This window comes from Atheta coriaria, unplaced genomic scaffold (genome assembly GCF_025399875.1).
Source record: "Atheta coriaria isolate IRGN ID8LTWV9N9 unplaced genomic scaffold, Caltech_Dcor_3.1 hic_scaffold_9_pilon, whole genome shotgun sequence".
Taxonomy (NCBI): Eukaryota; Metazoa; Arthropoda; class Insecta; order Coleoptera; family Staphylinidae; genus Dalotia; species Dalotia coriaria.
Window position 1 is genome coordinate 6,017,183 of NW_027045451.1, and position 21,483 is coordinate 6,038,665.

The 21,483-nt window shown below is 39.8% G+C and overlaps 4 protein-coding genes across 4 annotated transcripts; 3 read left to right on the forward strand and 1 right to left on the reverse strand.

Annotated features, from left to right (window-relative positions):
* The first annotated feature begins 8,582 nt into the window (after nt 1-8,582).
* mRpL9 (mitochondrial ribosomal protein L9) lies at nt 8,583-10,088 on the forward strand. Its single transcript, XM_065311770.1, has 5 exons — nt 8,583-8,758; nt 8,818-9,144; nt 9,258-9,458; nt 9,524-9,717; nt 9,876-10,088. The coding sequence occupies exons 1-4, from the start codon at nt 8,687-8,689 to the stop codon at nt 9,704-9,706; spliced, it is 783 nt and encodes a 260-aa protein (XP_065167842.1). The 5' UTR covers nt 8,583-8,686; the 3' UTR covers nt 9,707-9,717; nt 9,876-10,088.
* LOC135798803 (protein FAM50 homolog) lies at nt 9,803-11,084 on the reverse strand. The gene is made up of 2 exons (XM_065311769.1): nt 10,779-11,084; nt 9,803-10,711 (listed from the first exon to the last, which is right to left on the reverse strand). The coding sequence occupies exons 1-2, from the start codon at nt 10,956-10,958 to the stop codon at nt 9,830-9,832; spliced, it is 1,062 nt and encodes a 353-aa protein (XP_065167841.1). The 5' UTR covers nt 10,959-11,084; the 3' UTR covers nt 9,803-9,829.
* Nucleotides 11,085-11,188: 104 nt separating this feature from the next.
* On the forward strand, nt 11,189-11,885 carry mRpL11 (mitochondrial ribosomal protein L11). Its single transcript, XM_065311772.1, has 2 exons — nt 11,189-11,510; nt 11,570-11,885. Exons 1-2 carry the CDS (start codon nt 11,189-11,191, stop codon nt 11,833-11,835), a joined length of 588 nt encoding a protein of 195 aa, XP_065167844.1. The 3' UTR covers nt 11,836-11,885.
* Nucleotides 11,886-12,222: 337 nt separating this feature from the next.
* Nucleotides 12,223-20,964, forward strand: LOC135798800 (oxysterol-binding protein-related protein 3-like). The gene is given in 10 exon segments (XM_065311766.1): nt 12,223-12,506; nt 15,325-15,822; nt 15,887-16,181; nt 16,251-16,477; nt 16,738-16,833; nt 17,109-17,142; nt 17,145-17,429; nt 17,490-17,743; nt 17,835-18,776; nt 18,830-20,964. Coding segments are annotated over 9 exon segments (2,898 nt in total). The 5' UTR covers nt 12,223-12,506; nt 15,325-15,525; the 3' UTR covers nt 19,298-20,964.
* Nucleotides 20,965-21,483: the final 519 nt, after the last annotated feature.

Sequence of the window (21,483 nt, forward strand, 5' to 3'; positions counted from 1 at the left end):
TTTAATATAGGCAACCCAACATACACCTACATTTCCGAATGAATTAATGTGGTCATATTGAGAGTACCAGTATCAGTACCATTGGTGCATTGTCCTAACGACTATTATGTTGATGATGATGTCTCGATTCAGGCTGATGTTGATGTGTGACTAACGGTACTCGTATACGCCAACCTCGGTATGCTGCTGAAGCAAAAGATTCTTCTCAGCAGCGCGGGGTCGCAGTAACGAGTCAAGATTTAGATTTATGACGCGCTTCAACTTTTATATACGCCATTAGTGTTGTGCTTCGCCCCGGTCGCCACTATGCCATCGTGCCACCGACACACTCACGCTCCTCACACGCAGAGAACTTCATTTCGTTCCTGCAAACCGTGCTCGCGCTGAAGCTTTGGTCGTTTCTGCGTTTGACGTACGACTGCAGAACTGAAGTCAATGTCACACTTGAGAACAGCGAGATACTTGTTCAAATTATAAACATCTCAATAGTTTTCAAATAAGGTCAATGTCATCAGCGCAAATATTTTTTAATTACAATCTAGCTTAATGAAAGCTGAAGCTGAAGGTGGTATATTTACAAATGTATAAATTACTTCTTGCACCAGCACTCACGGTACTCGGTGCGTTTTATGGCGCACGATTCGTTCTTGCATTGTTTTCACACCCAATCGTGCATTGGAACCGTGTCGCCAATCGCCATTGGCCAGTTGTCGGAAAGGCGCTCGCGTTTCCATTCCCTGCCGGCACGTTTGACATCATAATAAGACGCCGCCGCTGCCGAATCGAACAATGCAATCGTTTCGTTCGGCTAATAAATCAACTAAACCCATGAGATTCGTGAGAAGAACGAAAACGCAGCATCCCTAAAGATACACTTCGTTAAATTGCTAAAAATTTTTGTGTCGGTAATACAGAGCGCTAGATTTAGTTATAGTAGTGGTGCAAGTAGTATAACATACGGTCATCTAGTTTATTCTTATCTCGTCCGTGCGGATATGTTGGAACAGTTGGAGCTTTCGCGAAGCTACTTCACGTTAGATAAGTGGTGCGATGCCGCTTTGACGGACGCTTTTTTACAACCGTAATAACGCTCGACGAAAGTGGGTTATTAAATATTTTATGTTTTATGTTCGCCATAAATGCAACACAGAAGAGCAGCACGAGCTGCGATCTCTAACGTTCAATCCCATTCTATTCAGTTTATTTCGACATCAGTTGAGCTTGAAATTTGGTGCGTTGATACTCCAGGCGCCCTCTATCTATAAAAGCTTCAAGTTTATTTTAAAAGCTCACATGGTCTATTCAAAATTTGTGTAATGTAGTAAAAACTGCAAAAAAATAATAAGAAAATGTTAAAAGTGGAAATTTGTTACAGTACGAATTAAGATATCGATATTTGTATCCAATGTATAGCTCGGAATTGAATTCCACGGTCGGTTTGCCGAATTGTTCGCCGACGAAGTGGGTGGAACACCGAGAGCGAGCGGATTTTGATAAAACTACGTGGGTTTTATAAAATATGAAATTTATGTTCAATTATAGAAAGTAATATTTCGTGCGGGTCCCCTCCTCGCGCCTTCCTCCAGCTGCAGCTACCTAGGAACGTGCTACGCTTTTTCCTCTTTTCCTCTTTTTCCGGTTTGCCTCGCTTACTCGTTTCCGCTTTCCATGCTTACGCTGCTCCGCTCTTTGGGCCGCTGGTGCTTTTTTTTTTTTTCGTTTTTCGCTCCGCAGAAATGTCTTTTTCTGGCTCTGGCGATGCAATATAATGTTGTCGGTGGATAAAAATCGATGTCGTGACCGGTGGCGTACTGCCATGGCGCGTTCCTTCGCGCTTCCAGTGGCCGGAGAGTCGATTCGTTCGTCGCGCCCGAATTGAAACAGAAACGGGGGCGAAATATAATGAAAACAAGAACAAAGTGGCGTTCGCTCGCTCGCAAATAAAGAATTTCGAACGCGCTCTCCTATATCGTGCGATTCCGGGAGCGAAATAATGAAAAGTAAAAAAAGCCAACAGCCGCGACGAACGGGTGCGCCAGCAACGAGCGACGAACGGAACGGAAATAGAAAAATAGAAAGCACGTCGAAGAGACGCGCACAACATATCATTCATGCGATTTTTTCACATTTATTTTTAGGTTGTACTTTTATTCCCTCAGCGCATTTTTCTAATTTCTCGACGAATTCTTGCCTTGGCTGCCATTTTTGTTGCCAATGTTTTCACTCAGCACCACATACGAGTATATGACAATCACTGTCAAAGTATTCTTGTGTGCAAATTTATTATTATTTCCTGCAAAAGTTTAAAAAAGTTTTTTTTTCAACTTTAACTTGTGGTTAGGTCGATATGAGGTGGAGATAGTAGGTACCTAGGTGATTTTCCGATTTTAACCGGTCTTTTTGCTTCGTTTTTCCGTGAATAGTTTGCGCCGGCAGCACGCATAGTTTACTAGTGCGCACAGTTCGGCGTTGTTTTCATCCATTTTAGATGTGAATATAATTATTTCCGATCACGGCATATCGTGCTATTCGCCTGGACTAGACCAATAGTCATTAGCCGTAACAGGCCATTACGGACGGGTACGGCTCCTCCGCTTCAGCCATGTTGAAAACCGAACACACCACAGCACCGCACACGAAATTCATGCTCGCATCACACGAACGACGACGAGCGAACAATCGACGAACACCAGCATGAACATCATTTTCGAGCACGACTTTAAATATTCACCGGCAAAAAATAAGCCTGCCTGCCTGCATGTCGGTAATACAGAGCTCCAATATTCCAAAAAACAACGTTTGTTTTCGTTTCCCGTGGGGATGGAAAGTTAAGACCAAAAATACTCAAAACATGTTTATTATTTTTATGTCCCGCTTTGCGTGCTGGGACCGAACGCTAAGCCGAAGCGGGGTTGTTTATGCGCGCCGTGTTGCATTCATTCCGGAACTTACGAACTTATTGTATTGATAAGTGGAAATCGTGGCCGAGCAAAAGCTCCCCACGATATCGAAATATTCGAATATCGAAGGGTCGCCTCCGGAATATTTTCGATGCAGGATATTGAGGATATTGGAATCAGTGGAATCATTTTTGGGATTTTTATAGCCTTAACCCAACTGAGGGTTGTTGCATTTCACAAACAAATCTTTACTTTTATTTAGAATTTAAAAACAAAATTTTAAAAGTTTGCACTTTGAAAATGACATCGATATTAGTCTCATCTTGAAGTAGAAGTAGAATAAAGTGGAGTGAGAAGATCTCGAGATGACAGGAAAGTGACGGATGGTGGCACTTTGAGTGCCTCCAGATTTCGATATTCACCCTCGACGTGCGACGTCCCGTCCACGTGTCGTGATCTCATGATATGACACAGATCCTCTTCGCGGAGTCCGAAGTTAAAACATTCTTTCCCGACGCATCAAAATATGACCTAACCTATATTTACATTTAAATCTAATCTACTTACGATCTTCTTCTATCGGCCAACTACAAACTAAAACTAATTTATTTTTTGTTTTCTTTTCAATCTAGTCTGTTTTTCTGTGTTGTTCTTCAGCGCGTTTGAAATTTTAATGACACAGCTGTCAGTTAACCATGTCTAACGCTCTCTAAAACAATGTGGAAACAAAACGTTGATTGTCATTTGTTTCGCTCCGAACCTCACCCATCATGGACGGCGTAATTACAGCCGCGCACTGTAAACCGATAGTTAATAGTTAATCGTTCGGTAATAAGCCGGTAGTCGCTCCGGCAGCCAGTCGTCAAAGACATTTGTAATTTCGGGCGTGCGCGAAGAGACCGGCGAGAAATCAAGCGGTAATAAATTACGCGCGCGATGCGATGCGATGCGCCATTGTGCCGTCGGGGCATTTGGCGGCTGATCGCGCGAAGGGTTGAAATCCGGCACCTGTGGACCTCGAGGCTGATTGCTGATTACCATCGTTCGAAGGCCGAGTTCGGGCCTTTCTCGTCGTCATTACACTCGAAGAGAGGTGCATCTCGTCGAGGCACACTACATCGAGCTTCTAGTTAGTTATAAGATGATAATGATAAATTATAAAGGAGTGCATTCCACACTTTTTAAATGAATTTCTTGTTTGAGAGTTTTTAATCATTTTATTTACTACTAACAGTTATAGTAGATACAAAAATATTATTCAATTGGAAGTTCGTTTACAGTTACCTACAATTCGCTGATCGATTTCTGAATCGCTTGAATTATTGAAATTAAAATCCTGCCGATGTACAAAATGGGATTTCATTTGTCTCCATAGAAATACGAACTTTCTGTATATTTCTGCTAGCTGAATGCGCCATCGGACTAGAAATATATTAACTGCATGAATTGGAAATTTTCGCTCGCGCATCGAACGCGTTTAAATTGCAAATTACCCGCGCTGCAAAGACTTGCGAGATCTTCGAGGAAACTGAATTCGCATTATTCGCAACTTTGGAACTTCATTAAACGCGATACAATGCGACGAATGCAAACGTGGCATTAATGCAAAGCCGCCCCGAATCGCATTGAAAAACCGTACGACGCGCGCGCGATGCGAACGATACGAAAATCGTTTTTTCGATTTATTTTTTTCTGCACCGCGTGCAAAAGCTGTAAGCAAAGCGGACGATGAAAGAAGACGAAGAAGAAGCAAAAAAATATATAAAGTGAGCCCAGGACCTAAAACGAAGGACGAAGTTTTGTGTTGCCGTTGCTTGCGACGAGTACGACGGCGATTTATTACCATAACACCGTGCACCGTACGACTCGCCAGCATCGTCCGAGTTAAATCCGAAGAAGATCAGCCGAAACTGAAGCCGAAGGCATCGAGTTGCGACGCGGCTGGCAATATTGTAACGTATCTCACGCAGGACGCGACCGAAGCGGATCGTCGCAGCATCGTTTTCGGTAATGAATATCTTTCCGCCTAATCTCCCTCTCATCGTTTTAACGAGACGCATTCCATCCACTTATCGAATGCTCGAATGTTATTTTCGTTCGCCGGTCGTGGACGATGCAGGAGGAGAAAAAAAAACGGCGCGTACGCAAACGAAGTCTCGGGGCACAAAAAACAACAACTGTGTCTTCTTTGTCGCAGGCTGCGGACAAAGGTCCGCATTGAATTCGACAAAATGTGGAAAAGCGAGTGAAACCAGTAATCGCAACAAAAGCGCTTTTTTGGGTCTGATTTTAAAAAAATGAGAAGAAAACAATTTCTTTCAGAGAATGCTTTTAAATTAAGAGCGGCTTTATGTATAATGGGTTGCCTAGTTATCGACAGACGAAATATAAAATGTAAGTCATGAAATCGACGTGGATTTGAGCAGCAACTATAGGCAAGGCACGAAAGGATGTATCAATCATTATAAATTGACTTCCTTCGTGCCGCCGCGCGCTCGCTGATTCCGGCTACTAAATTACTTAACCGTAGATTACTGCCAGACTTCGAATCGCTCGAATCGGTGCGCTTATTGTACTCTATCTGACCAGCTCTACTGCAATGTCTTCTGGAGTACTTTATACAACAAAAGAACAAAAAATGTTTTTGTTGCTAAAACAGTAGTTTACACTCTATATAACGTCTTTGTAGACGTTTTTAATGAAGATAGTTACAAGGTCCATTGAAAATGTACAAAAGGTCATAAAAGAAGAATTTATAATTAACTAAAGACAATACCATCATAAATATCATTTTCATGGAGGTCTTCATAGGACTTCTTCTATATTACATGAGCGCATGTACCGGAGAACTTTATTCGCCTGCTGAGCAATGACGAATTGATCAATCCAAAAACGATCATCTTCCAAATTGGTAACAAGCAGAAACAAAAGATTGCGTTCCCCAAGACATCAACTTCTCCTTTTACTTGGTTTTAATTTCTTGACGTGTAAGATGACGGCGAAGCCTGTAATCAATCCACCATTGCACGATTTCCATTCGTCGGCTTCGGAACGCGTGTGGCTCAATAGTGTTTCCTTGAATTTTTAAAAGGTACTCATTACTCTCGGCAAGGTAAAAAAAGTACAACACGACCCAAAACTTGAGCCGCAGTGCGTGTACATGGTGTGCACGGCTCGAGTATGGCTGGAATAAAGGCTAAAAGTATGTAATTTTGATAAACGCTGGGTGTGGTTGCGGTGGTTGGACGGCCGCGTCACTATCATCAAATCCGATCGGCGGATCGCGCGCTGCCCTTCTGGATCGACCAGAACTCGCGTCACCAACATGAACAACACTCTCACACACACCTACGAGTGTTTTTATACGTTGATGTGTTTGAGTGTTGTTTCATGAGGCATGGTTCATGGCTCATCATCCATCCAACTCTCCGGCAGTGTGTCATGGCGTGTGTGTATGTGCAATCAGAGTTGTTTGGCCGTTCACGACTTTCGACCGGGTTCGAAATTCGATTCGTTGGATTTATGACCCTGCATGATAATTTCAGCCCCCGATCCGATGATTTACACCAGTTCAATCATACGCTCTGTGTAATTCTGCATGGCACACTCGATGTGACACATGAAGTGCGATCATAGAAAACACTCGGTATAAAAATACTTATTTACTTGACTATTTGGTGTGTGGACCTGTGGAGGTCTTGAGGTCTCGAGACTCAACGCATCGCACCGAAAACTATAATTATCGGCAACGGCGCGGCGTATAATTACGAAAAACAGAAACTACACGCCGTATACGTTTAATTACTATGCTTAGCCGCAGCGGCGGCAGGAACATTTTCGAACGATGTTCGAAAATTAAACATTCGACATTGTCTTGCTGTACCTACACGCATCGAATGTATTCATCAGCTTATCGTATGCTACGCGTGTGTTACATCAACGTGATTCAAGTGGTAACTAACATAGACAATAATATGTTGTTCAAAACACAGAAAGAAAAAATTTCAAGTTGGAACAAGTGAAATTATACGTAATAGTCTAGTAGCTTGCAGGTTAGCAATTAACAAATTATTTCACGACTATTTTGATGCCTGTAGAATTATAATCATTATATTTACTTGTACAAAAAGCATAACAAAATGGCGTCGGCATTCTCGCTGCTTACATCAGGTAGAAATTAATCGACCTTATCAATAATTAATAATTAAAACGTCTCGTGTTCCCGTCGGAGTCGGGATTTTTTCGTTTTACTCTACAGCGAACGCGTTATAAAGATTGTTGACGTTCCCTATTAAACGCTACGCGAGCAGTGTGCTTGTAGCTCGTAGCTCATTTCGTATACTTTGTGCGCAAAGTGGAAGAAGGCGATCTAATCGACCATCAATTTCCGTTCGATCAAACCGGCGCGCGGCGTTTTCGTTATCTCATGGAATTTAATTAAAAGCGATCGCGCGGCGCGCCGTGGAATTAGACAAATCTGTTGGAGCGTTCTTACCGTTCTTACCGTGCCATGTACAAATTCGAAGCCCGCAGGAAACCAGCAACTGGAAGCTGGATACCGGTGGTTAATGTTAATCAAAACCCAAAGTAGTCAAGTATGGTCGAACTCTCGGCGTACGACTACTCAAACTGAGACCTGAAACTCATGTTTCTGATTGCGCGCATTAGACTTTATCAATTAACTGTTGTTGCTCGTTTTTTAGTCATCGACGCATCGCATGTGTAGTGTAACGGTCCCAACGAGGTGCATTAGTGTTTTATTAAAGTTATTAATTAATTACACTACATCGCAATCATTTACGATAATTATTCCTAGAGTAATCGATTTAGTAATACCTACACTTTTCATCTAAATAATCCATTATGATTAAAATTTAAGTAATTTGTCAAAAATTTCCGAGTTATTTTCCATAAAATCGAACAAGTAGTTAGAAATAATAAAGTAATCATTCGCAATTTCAAAATGGCGTGTTATTTAATCACTTGCACGCTAATTGCTGTAATTACCGTAATATTAGACGCGGTGACCAGCAAATAAATTCCAGTCAGCATGTTTGAGCAGCGATTTTAATTTTTTGCTGACGTTTTTCTTTCGAGCGTTTTCTTACGTTCGCTTGCCTACGTTTTGGTATGATTGCAAGTGTTTTGCAAAGGCTTAACGCGCCGATAGGCGCTGACATAACGCGATATTAACGCGATTCCGCTACGCGCGCACGCATATTTTTCTAATAAATAAATAGGCGCGGAGTTTATTATTAAATGGTGGGCCGGGAGCGTGCGCCGATTAAACGTCGTCGATTCAATAAAATCGCCGGACGGCGCCGCCGTATCGCGCCCGAGCCGACACTAAAAACATCGTAAAATACGAATAACGAATTAATATAAATTGATTCGCTCGACCGGCGGCGCGCGCGCAAGCTCTCCGGCAAAGTAAATTGTATAATTTACGCTCGTCGAGCGTAATTAAATAGATTTATGGCGATTTAATTAATTCGAATTTATTATATTTTATTTACGAGCCGCATTTCCTATGCAGATTTCATCGCAAGTCTTCTGATACAAGTCCGTATTTCATATTAAAATTTCGAAAACTGAACACTATAGTGCCCTGGTGAGCAGAAGCCACACTAATCATTTTAGTTCCATAAAAAGAAGTTTTCTAATCACGACAATGAACACACTGTATGTGTTCATGTGCCGACCGACTTCTTTCTATATAACCTAAAATTATAAATTTTGTCATCTAAAGTTTTTACGCAAGTTTATCACTTGAATTTTTCGAAAAAATGTGGAAAACTTTAAGTAAACTCGCGACAACTACTCTACAACCAGAGTCAGTACTTCAGCAACAACTGAGAGTAAGTGAGACTACGTAAAAACTTGTGATTTGATTGTTATATCTTTTTAATGTCTTCAGACAACTTACATTCTAAAACGGAGATTTCCTCCTTTGCTACACAAAAATGGGTCTCATCCGAAGCGATTGCGCAACAAACATTTCATTTATGATATTGTAAAGGACACGTCCTATGAACGGCAGCCTGACATAGATGTTATCCTCACACAGTTTGTTGATGGAATTGGTAAAGTTGGTGAGAGATTAACTATGAGACCACAGGTTGCATACAATAGGCTGCTTTTGCCTGGCTTGGCTGTGTATGCATCACCAGAAATGGTTGAAAAGTATAAGGAGTTTGCTAATGTAAAAGATGATGAAAATCATAGTTCCCCAACAGCTCAAAGAGTAAGTTAAATGTCAAAAATAAGCCAAGATATCATAATCTCAGAAGCATAGTTGAATTTTACAATGTCTTTGATTTTCAGTTTTCTTATTCAGTATATTCTTTTTAATTTCAGGCAGTCAATGTATTATCGCGCCTGACATTGACTGTGACAATGAATAAAGACAATCCATGGACACTCCAACCATGGCATCTTAAGAATTGCTTCAGAAGATGTGGTTTCCATGTCCCAACTGACACAATTACGTTGCCTAGTAGGGAAATTAAAGGCCCTAATATGGATTATGAAGGAAAAGAGTTTTATGTAACAGTAACAGTGAGTTAACTTATTCTACAACTTTATATTTCAATGCAAACTAATTGCTTACAATTAATGTTTAGATTAACAACCTGGAAAAGGTAAATGTGCGTTGTATTCTCCATCATTGGGCCACGGATGTGTTAGAGCGATTGCCGCATGATCATGACTTCTTCAAGCGAAAGAATGAACCGATTTTTCCTGAAGATGCCCCAGTTTTAGCCTCTTTACCCTCTAGACAATTACTTGAGGAAGTTAAGGCGTAGGATAAATCATGGTAAAATAGTTTTATTATTAAATGTTTCTAATTAAATCGATATTGGAAGGATTTTTGTCGATTTTGATTTACAAAAACTTCAAGATTACTAAATTATGGTTTATTAATTCAACTACGCATTTTTATTAGTTTTATCGCTAACAGTATACTTATCATAGGTTTTGGTGGGATCATAAGGTTCCCATCTACTAGCGGGAAAAATATGCTTATTCCGCTCATACCAACTCCTCATCAGGACTTTCCCCGCGTGAGATTCTTCTTTCTCAACAGTGGCATCGCTCACAAGTCTGATATCATCATGTACATCGAATTGAAACAATGGTCCTGACTTGCCTCTAGCTTTCGTTACAATAAAATCATAAAATGTGTAATGGTGTGGCACGATTAGATCCTCTTTGACGTACATCAACTGGTCGGCCATGACGGTTTTCAATTCAGAGAATTCTTTCCGTAGAAGTTCCAATACTTTCTGTAGAAATTGATAGACGGAATTTCCCTTCTTCACGCGCACGGTGCGTCGATGCCCCGAGCCGTCCCAATAACTGAACGTGATATCGATTTCTTCTTCTTTGAGTTTCTGCTGTTGTTCCACCCATTCTTGCCGGAGTTCTTCACGTAAGCGATGTTCTTCCTCTTCGCGTTCACGATCCGGTAGGAAACTGGTGTCTACAGTTGGATCTTTCTTGATCTTTTTGGATGGTTTGAAGTTTTTAGCTGAACGTTTCCAAGAGTCAAAGGTTTCTTCTTCCTCTTCTTCATCGTCATCGTCGGGTTTCTCAGCATCATCGGCCTCTTCGTCATCATTTACGTTAAAGGATAAACTTTGAATTTGGCGCTTTTGTTTAGATTTTTCTGCTTGTTTTGCTTCGATTTCTCGTTGTCGCTCACGCTCTTTTTCCGCTTGTTTCTGAGCAAGTTTCTTCTCACGTTCTTTTACAATATTTTCTTGTTTTGCTTTCATTTCATTGAGGGTGACCAGACCAATTGTCGAACTCTAGAAAATAATACAAATGTAACATCAAGAAACCATAAAGTATATGAAATATTAAATAATAACTTACCTTAAGTTGTTGTTCGACTGCATCGTAATGTGTAGCGAATTTATTTTCAATTCTATTGAGTTTAAGCTCATCTTCAATCTTCTTCTTACGTATTTCAATGTCTTGAAGTTGTTGTTCGCGTTTCTTCATCAGCTGCATGGCTCGGCCTGCGTCTGAGGCTGCTCCCTTGTAGTGAGCCATACTTATGCCAATTTATAAACAATTTCTTGTAAATTTTGAGTGAATTAAAACAGATTTTGCGAAGACGCTGTGCTGTGATCTTGCTATGCTTGGAATGAATGTTATTGTACGGCTGGTTGCCAGGAAATGCATACAAAATGTCAGTAACGTGAACACAGATTTATTGGTTAGTTACCCACTGCACGACTTGTTACAATTTCTGGTGAAACTTTTTAAACGAATGACTTAAAATGTCTAAAGCAGCAGCCCGCCTGAAAACATTGAAGAAAGTAGTTGAAAAGATCAATCATGGTAAACTGTGTACGAATATTCCGGCTGGAATGGCTACAGCAGGACCACCATTAGGTCCAATGTTAGGTCAGAGAGGTATCAATATCCAAGCTTTTTGCAAAGATTTTAATGAGAAAACAAAGGATATAAAGGAGGGAGTGCCATTACCATGCAGGGTGACTGTGAATTCTGACCGGAGTTATGACATTACCATTCATAAACCACCAGCAGTATTCTTCCTTAAGCAGGCAGCAGGAATTCAAAGAGCTTCTATGAATCCAGGTAAACTTTAGAGAAAAAATGAAGACAATATTAATATGAAATATGTCCCGAACTTTTAGGTGAAGAAATATCAGGAAAAGTAACTTTAAAACATATTTATGAAATTGCACAAATTAAAGCACTTGATCCCACTTTACAAGTCTATCCAATGGAGAGAATTTGTAAAATGATTATTGGGACTGCAAGATCTTGTGGAATTGAAGTTGTAAGGGACTTGGATCCCAAAGAATATGAAGAATTTCTAAAGGAAAGAGCTGTCATAATTGAGAATCAAAAGAAAGAGTTACAAGAGAAGAAAGAAGCCAAAATGTTAAGGACAGGGTAGCCTGTATCATAATTAGGTAGAATTTAATAAATAAATATATTAGGAATTTATTGCGTTGGGTTTTTCACATTTAATAAATTTCTTTGGTGTGTTTGGGGCAAATTTAGATGCATTGCGTATGCAAGGTTGCCTATAGTCACTGTTGGATTACATAAAGTTTTGTTTTGTTATAAACAAAGGATAAACATTTGAATCTATATTTTGGAAAATGGAACTAGTTTTAAAATTTTAAATATTAGATATTCTTGGTTTTGTTATTAAATATTTTGTTTTTATGTTTGTTGGGTTGCATAGGTCGACTCCCACTAGAAGACAAAATTCGGTCGAATTTCACCTTGAAGCGTTGCGCGAGGGCGAATCACGGCTCGGCGATTTAGCAGCCTGCAGCAGCCAGTTTGCCTCGGCCACCTGACGTCCTGGCCGTACTTGACAAAGTACGGCGGCGAGTCCGCGGGATGTCAACGAAAGTGACGCAATGAAGTATTTATACGCACCAGCCAGCAGTTGTGCGAGCATCTGCGCCTGAGGAAAACGCGAGGCGCAGCGCAAGCGGTGTCGTGTCGTGATGAGCGTCGCGCGACGTTCGCGACTCCCAAATATCGTTGTTCGCGTGGTGTGTGTGCGGAAGACGGACTAGTGGCCCAGCCGCCCTGCAGAAGACGCAGAATTACGTAAGTGTACACCATCAACTTCTTCATCGACATGTTTTTGACGCCACAACCATTGAAAGTGAAACTATCCCAATTCGCGAGGAATGTATAACATTGTAATAAATTTACATTTGTTTTGTGCTAAGGGTGGCGAATAACAATGTCGTAAGTTTTGTTGCGTGTGATTGGTGCGCAAACGACACTCGCTTGTATAGGTAAACAATCTAAACAAATGAAAGTAAACGGAAAAAACATAATGAAACAAAGCGTAAATGTAAATACTAAACAGACAAGTTGTATATTTGACTGTTTCTGTCCGTAAACGCTTGTTGGACTCGTTTCGTTCGGTTGTAATTCGTTAATGAGCGGATTTTCTGCAGAATGCGGACGCGTTTCATTGAGCACCGCGCTGTCGCGTGCCGATACGTGGTGCGTGTGACCCAATTCATTCTCCATGCAGGACCTGCAGGGGCTGAGAGTCAACTCTGACTTGGTTTGAACAAAACGATAACGCTCGACTTTGTGGCGAATCAATGAAATATTCATAATCACATTAACAAACGCACAAAAGGATGCATGTTGCATGATGACTCGCGCTGACCTGCCGAGACTTATATGTCGGCAAGAATCAAGTTCAATTAAAATACAAATGACGGTCGAAAGAAATCCGAATCTTAAAATTAGTTTCAAGGCTGTCCGTTCCGCATTAAAATTCATTAAAATTTATTTGTTTGCATTGATTTTTTTTAGTAAAACTGGTGTCATCCGCCATTAATAAAACAACACACGTCCTCAATCAATAAATAAAAACATAAAAAAACAAATGCAACACGATAAATGATAAACGCTATAAATGTATAAAACCTTAAATAAAATACAATGAGAAAATGAAAGTGTACGGCAAGTTGAACGTAATAAAAAATTAGTGAAATAAAAAGCGAGCGTTTACTGCGTTGTTGTGTTTTGGGTTGTGCGTTGCAATGTTTGCATTGCAGTAAAATAATTGTGTAATCCGACATGAGCCAGCTTCGAATGTTTCACACATTTCAAAATGAAATTAATATATTTATCGTGCCGGTGGCTTTGTACATTTGTTGTGTGCGCGTTTGTGTTTGTGTTGTGTACACAACATTTGCCAGCAAAAGTACAAGAGCACACATTAAATCCGGGATATTTATAGAGCGTAATGACATTCGGCAATGTGTGCGCGTTCATGTTCACAGTGCCAAACGCTCAAAATCTAGAGTTTCACTTGTTTTCGCATGATTATGGTTTTCAAGTGTGTAGATTCAAACGGTTCGAGGAAAATATGCGTAAACAATTAAAACATCATATTTTGGGCATCAACAACATGATCGTCAATTAATTATTCCTAGTAAAATATTCAATATATGTTGGTTTGTTTGTTCATGGTTGATTTGTTGGATACATTACCGGAAATTTGTTTCTTTTTATGTTTTACTACGAAATAATGTGTTGTGTTTCAACTTTGGGTACAATAATTATCCCCACGTAAACTGTCAACAGTTCACAAACAACTTTTACAAAAAAATACTTTTGTAGCAACAAAACAATTTAACATAAATTTAGGTCGTTACAATGCTCTCCAGCCACCCTCAAAGCATCAATATAATTAATTTTTTTCACCAGATTCTGGGTTATGTTTAAAATTTAATTTGTATCTGAAGTAATGTATGTTTATGATGTCAATATGTCATGACATGAATAATTTATTATGAATTAACACATGCTGCGGGCTCAAGGATGAAATAATTTTCCATGTTTTTCGAAAAGTAACCGTTAAAATTCATGAGATGCATAATTTTCCCAGTGCGTTATGTGTGCATCATATAATTATCTAGAAACAACCAAATCGCATGACCAGCTTCAATGAGTAATCAATAAAATAATTTATACACATAGTTGGATTGCTCTTACTTGGCACGAAGACTACTGGTGCATGAAAAAAAAAAACAATATAGAACGTACCAAAACAATTTTAAAGACTATTGTATTACATCACTTTTGTAACTTATTCAGAGAATTTTGTTTATGTCCGGAAACAGCACAGATCGTTTTCATGACTCACAAAGTCTGACATTCGCACTAAGTTATTTAAAATAACAAATTTCAGACACATTTAGCGATACTAAACTATGCGTTTTAATATTGTCTATTACGAGGAGAATATTTATTTTCAGTCAGAGTGATAAGCATGGTAAATAGTCGGCACAAGATAAGCAATTACAGTATTACAAATAGTTTAGATAATACACAAAATAAGTTGTAATATTTATTTATACTCAAAGTTTGATTCCAACTTTAAACTTGTAATATCAATGGGTTTTAAGTTGAATAAACTCAATAAAGTATGTTGTAAACAAATTTTGTTTACTCTTTGTAATGTGCTGCATAACTTGAGAGTTGTGCGAATGTTACACGTGCGACACACAGACCGGAAATCAATTTTCTCAAAGTTCCTATAAGGTTGCTACTTGCCAAGAACACAAATCAATAGAAAGCGAATTAAAACTTAATAATTAACTTGCGGCTTGGCACAGCCTGCTTGTTCATTATTCGTATGTCGACGGTTCTCACGCGGTTTCAAAGCTTTCAAAGTGTTTAGAGAGAACATTTACGGTGCGTTGACAATCGACATTATTGAATAAAACATTGATTTAAACTATCTCGCGAGTTTGCGCATCATTTATATTCATTCTTTCACTTGGTCTCACTTGTTAATAATGATAACTGTCAAAATATTGAGGTTACACTTTATCATAACCTTAATTGATCTCTTATTTGACAAATGACTATATATTTGTCTTGTTTGTTACAGATTTCGATTGTTTCCTATGGGCTTTTAACAAAGCGCAAAGCACAATGACAATAAATCAACATCCATTAAATTTAAATTTTAATCATTGCATAAGTTAAGAGCAAAAGTTAATCTCTTGGAGTATAAAAACAGAGTACAAAAAGTTTAGTACTATTATTTAACTGGTTACAAATTAACGTCGTTAAAATATTTGCTATTAAAATGGATAAGAAACGCAGTCCGATGCCGTCGAAGATGAGCTTCAAGGTAAAACAGACGCACACGGGCACCAGCGACAGCGAGGCCAGCGGCGAGACGAACAGTTTGAGCGCGGAAAGTGTGGGCGATCATCAGAATCAACCGCCAAAGCCGCCGGCGCGGAAGAAAGGACGCAGGAAAGGCTCGGACTGGGAGATTATGGAAGGCCTCAAGGACGGGCAGAAATTCGAGAAGAAGCCGAATATTTTCAGTGGATTTCTGCACAAAAAACGGAAGTGGCCGCTGAAGGGTTGGCATAAGGTGAGTGGTGTGCTTTAAAATTTAAAATATAATCGTACAATAAAATTATGTTTGTGTTTTGTAGCGTTATTTCATTCTGGACAAAGGAATATTAGTGTATGGAAAGGGCCAGAATGAAATCAACAAGGGGAAAGTGCATGGATCGCTTGACATTGGTTTGTCAGTGATTTCTAGCAAAGCCACGCGTCGACGTATTGATATCGACGCTGAAGAATTTATTTATCACTTGAAGGCGAAGACGGAGGAGGCGTTCAAGAATTGGGTGCACCAGCTCACTGTGCATCGCCTCTATAGGCAACATATTTTGAATTATGGTACAAAAGTAGGCACACTCTTGAACACCAATAGTGAAGATAGAAGTAAGTTCACTACCTCGAATATATTGCTCGGAATGTTAATCTATACTTAAATCGAATTTGTTATTTTAGAATTACCCCTAACTCCAGAAATAGTTAGCAGAGATGGAAGTTTGACGCGTGGGTTGAAGCTGGGTAATGGTAGTCGACTATCCACGTGGCTGATGGATGCCGCCACCAATATCGAGCAAGTACAAAAGGACGCAACACTGATTGAGTTAAATCTGACGCAATTGACGCGCCTGCTGAACGCCATCGAATCTCAGGGATGCTCGAATTCGGCGTACGGCGAAACGGAGGTTCGTATTGTTATTGCGTTGTGTTATGCCACTCTTCACTCTTTCTTCTTCAATTTACTCAATTTATCTGCAATAATATCGCAATAATATGCAGATAATCAAACAAAATAACTGTAAATAATGCAAGTGGACACTCTGTACAAACGCATGCATTTACTAAGCTCAAGTTGGTTCAAACTTAAACATTAAAAAGAAGGTTTGGACAGTTTGGAAATGGTGCAAATGTGAAGGTTTTGGGCAATAATCTCTATGTATCTTAGTGCACATTCGCGGCGGGCCATCGTTTGGCTAGAACGAGATCGTGGTGCTTCCGACTCGCACGGAGCACTAGTCAGAAGACGTTTTGCTCTCTACGCGTGAGTACACGTGGCGTGAATGCTCTGGATATATGAATTGACGTGCGAATTCATCAGAAACTCCTGAATGCATCAACAATAACCGTACTAAAACGATTTTATTGACTAAAATTACTTGTTCATTGATTAACGTCGTCATGTTGAAAAGTGCACAAAAACCCTTCGAAATCATTAGAACTACATCAACAAGAACTAAACCTTCACTTTTTCCTGAGGTTTTATCATATTTAAACGTGATGAAGGTCAGATAATTAATTATTGGTTTTGTTTTACAGTCCCTTGGCGAAGGATTGTCACCGAATGTGAAAAAGGCAAGAAATTCGGCCTGAAAAAGAAGAAATCCACGAAAGGTGGAAGTGTTGATTTGACAATGACTTTCAACCGCGCCGCCATTTTAGATCCTGATAACACATCTCCACTTTCTAATTGCTCAGCAATCTCAGTGTCACCGGGCGCTACTGGAAATGGTGTTTCTTTAGCACCCGCATATCCAGTTGGACCGCAGAGTCTCCCGGCTGATCATAATTCTGATAGACATTCCTATTCGGCTCCGGACAATCAAGCCAGAGAAGATTTTGTATTCCTTGCTAAAAATGGTACTTACTCATGCCTATTCAAGTTTGGTTTGAGACTAATGATGTTTTATCTTATTTTAGTATTAAGTAATTTGAAGACAGTTGCCATGACAATGTCCACCGAACGTGACCGACTGCGGGCGGCACTGGAGGCGGAGGCAAATGTTCAAACTATGTCAATCACACCTGCTAATAATGGAAATTACGTCTCCTCACTGAAGGCATCACTAAATCAAGCGCTGCTACAAAACGGCGAGCTCAAATCGCGCTTAAATAAAGTGCATGAACTCGCCGACCTCTGTGACTTGTCTTCGGTGGACCCCATCTCCGAAACAGTATGTCTTCCATTTCACGCTGCATCGAATAACGTAATACCACACTAGGTGGAGCTCGCGACTAATAATTTCTGTCTCATTTTGCTTACAGCATCGTCCCTTTCATAACTCGCTGAGTTACAGCAGTTCCTGTGTCAGCGGCAGTGAGTTTTTTGACGCTGAGGAGCTGGGCAACGAGAAACCTGCCGCCACGGAGGCGGAAGCACATGAAGACCTTGAAGCCGAAGTGCGCACGCGCGGTAGCGACAGCAGTTCGGAGGCGGGGTCTCTTTCAAGCGGTGAGGGTAGCATCAGCTCCGAGTCAGAATTAGGCGGGGATTACAGTCAGACGAATAATTCCGTCGTCAATGAGTCTGGAAGCGGCTTAACCGGCAGAAGAACAACTCTTCCCGCTCCTAGACCTGATACGGAAGGATTATCGTTGTGGAATCTATTATGTAAAAACATCGGTAAAGATCTATCGCAAATTAGCATGCCTGTTGCGCTCAATGAACCTTTAAACATGCTGCAACGTCTTTGCGAGGAGTTGGAGTACTCTGAACTTTTGGATAAAGCAGCAGAGTTAGATGATCCGTACGAACGTATGGTGCATGTAGCAGCGTTTGCAGTGAGTAGCTACGCGAATTCTACAAGCCGCGCTGGAAACAAACCGTTTAATCCTCTGCTCGGTGAAACTTACGAATGTATAAGAGAGGACAAAGGTTTCAAGTTTATTGCCGAACAGGTGTCGCACCATCCGCCAATTTCTGCATGTCACGCCGAAAGTCGAAATTTTACATTTTGGCAAGAAGCCAGAATCAAGACGAAGTTCTGGGGCAAGAGCATGGAGTTTCAGCCGATGGGACACGTGCATTGCTTGCTGCCACGCACAGGTGACCTGTATACATGGAACAAGGTCACCACTTGCGTGCATAATTTGTTTAGCGGTCAACGGTGGGTCGATCAGTACGGGGAGTTGCACATTACGAATGGTCGAATTAGTTGCAAATTGACATTTGCTAAAGCAAGTTACTGGTCAGCTAAGAAACATGAGGTAAGCTGTAATTATTCTATAGTTCTGTAAATTTAACTCTTCTTTTTTCTAAGATCGTTGGTGCTGTTTACGATGAATCTGGAAAAGTCGTTTACAATCTCTTTGGAAAGTGGTCAGAAGCGCTGTACTGTGGGGTGGCACCTTCTGCCAGATGTATTTGGAGGGCAGGTACAATGCCACCCAATCATGAGCGGTACTACGGTTTCACTCGTTTTGCCATGGAGCTGAACGAATTGGGACCTGATGCGCACATGCTGCCACCAACTGATACACGTCTGCGACCAGATCAGCGTGCTCTGGAAGTTGGCGACCTAACAATGGCGGAGAACGTAAAGCTTCAATTAGAGTCATTGCAGCGGGATCGTCGAAAGGCACGTGAAGAGGGCAAAGCGAGACATGACCCTCTGTGGTTTTCACATCGTGTTGACGATAAAGAAGATGTATGGGAGTACAACGGCAAGTATTGGGAGACACGAAAGAACAACGGCTTCACGAATTGTAGTTTCACTAAGCTATGGTAGCGCATGGTGCTTTTACCAGAGGGTAAAATTTGATTGCAATGGTGTGATTACCGAATATGCTTATATTTTAAATGCTTAGGTATATTGGCAACTTTACAATCACCATAAGGTCAACTAAAAACACGCCTAGGAACAAAAAGTTCGTTATCCGTATATAGCCACGTCAGGTCTAAGCAATGACACACTGAACAAATGAAAATGAACGGTATGCAATTTATAAAATATGTTAAGAATATAAAACACTAATATTGGAATATTGAAGTGGTAACCAGAAGGCGTACGTGTTGACTAATGCTGGTAGAAAAATGTAAATTGAAGATATAAAAGCAAAAAGTGCGTATTTATTAAAAAAAATCGGTGATCTGATATCTGATAACACTTGTTTGTATATAAACACGTATATGAACAACACGGGTAGCTAAGCTAAATAAGTTATTTTGTATTTGTATTATAATCAATCATTATGAATATTATTATCTACGATCATTTATTATTAGATAGTATTTAAATAATGTGAAGAGCGACGAGAATGCTTTTGCGTCCGAAGATATTGGTATGTTCTTAGCACGCAAACGCCATGTGGAGTGTTTACAATGCGGATATAACATTGTATAGAATAGAACAGATGAAATAGTGAGTTTAATTTATGAAATGTTGCAAGTTTAAGCAAAAGGTATTTGTTAGGTTTTGCTTAAATTTGGAAACATGGAACGGTGTAGACTTGTACATTGTGGATTGAACAGTATATTGTTGTGAGCATTGGAAACCGAGTGTGTCATCATGATGAAATGTAATTAAGCGCTTTAAACGGACGAATTTTGCTTTAAACAAACCGCGGCCTCTCGTTAGCATTAAATATACACACACACACACCATCTACACAAAATCCACTCTTTGCGATATGTAAACAGTACATACTGTTGTACGGATAATCAACGTTCAAACAGCAACAAAGCGCTGAAAAGTTTGCGACATTGTGCAACTTTACAACGTGATTTGTGTTTACACACGACTAAATTTCAAAGTTTACTATCTGTCATCTAGCGGCCTATGAGAAATTCAAACAAAAACAATTATTAACGATTTTGAGGACTTAACTATCGCGAAATATTGCGAACTAATGCAAACACCGAGTGGTACTATGCGAAAAAATAACTACCAATTTTTGGAGTCAATATTAGATGAAGTATTTTGTCCGACTATTATACAAAAATATATTAATGACTAGTTGAATCAGTAAGTGAGAAACTAAGCAAAACATAAAAACATAAAAAACCGCCCTTGTTAACAAGCTATTAATTGATATGATTATTTACCTGCAGCGCCTATCTGTCGTATTTATAACTTAACAATCTTAAAACCAGAATAATGAGAGAAACCGTTCACATGCGGTGAGTGTTACTCATGAATCTTTGATGCAGTAAAATTTTATTTTCACGATTGCGAGCATCTGCATTGAATCTCTTACAGCAATGTTTAATTATTTAATTGCCATCGCTATTGGACGATAATTAATCAACATTCTGTACTATATTATATCGTTCTGCTATTGTAACTAAACTATTCAAATACTTCACTGTGTATGGTAACGAAAATAATGAAAATTAATAGTCTTTGTTGAATCTGTGATTACAAGTTATTGTTACTAATAAATTTTTGGGCTAATATGTTACTCATCGATGCAATGTGAGTAAAATTATATTTCTCTCAATCTACTATGTATGTATATACAGTGTAGCGTTTTTATAACGTGACTGGATATTTCGACAAAGCGTCAATAACGGCAAATTTGAACAACTTGATTAAACCTACATTTTAAGACGACAACAAGCGAACACTACGGCATAGATATTCAAATTATATACATTAGTATTACAGTTATTAGTTCGTTAATTTCGAAAGAGAAATTCGATACATGGGCAATTTAAGTTTCTCCACTATGTTGCAGATCTACTGCAGTACCCCCATTCTACTCATTCTGACTACATGTGTATCTTATCTGCAGGTATGCCTCGTGCGGTCATTGCGCACACTACGTACACCGCAAGCACATTCGGGGCGTATTCATTTGAGTTGAGTGCGTCGAGTGCATACGTTTCTCGCGATCCACCGCCATACATCTTATGAGTTTACCTTTGTTTAATCACTGCAAACTCCACTTGCTTTAAGTTAAAGTTCAACATCGA

What these genes read in the sequence shown, in the direction of transcription:
- mRpL9 (XM_065311770.1), top strand. Translation starts at nt 8,687, where the DNA reads ATGTGGAAAACTTTAAGTAAACTCGCGACAACTACTCTACAACCAGAG. An exon ending in TACTTCAGCAACAACTGAGA is followed by an intron (nt 8,759 to 8,817) that starts GTAAGTGAGACT and finishes TAATGTCTTCAG; the next exon opens with ACAACTTACATTCTAAAACG. An exon ending in GTTCCCCAACAGCTCAAAGA is followed by an intron (nt 9,145 to 9,257) that starts GTAAGTTAAATG and finishes TTTTAATTTCAG; the next exon opens with GCAGTCAATGTATTATCGCG.
- LOC135798803 (XM_065311769.1), bottom strand. Translation starts at nt 10,958, where the DNA reads ATGGCTCACTACAAGGGAGCAGCCTCAGACGCAGGCCGAGCCATGCAG. An exon ending in CAGTCGAACAACAACTTAAG is followed by an intron (nt 10,712 to 10,778) that starts GTAAGTTATTAT and finishes ATTATTTTCTAG; the next exon opens with AGTTCGACAATTGGTCTGGT.
- mRpL11 (XM_065311772.1), top strand. Translation starts at nt 11,189, where the DNA reads ATGTCTAAAGCAGCAGCCCGCCTGAAAACATTGAAGAAAGTAGTTGAA. An exon ending in AAGAGCTTCTATGAATCCAG is followed by an intron (nt 11,511 to 11,569) that starts GTAAACTTTAGA and finishes CCGAACTTTTAG; the next exon opens with GTGAAGAAATATCAGGAAAA.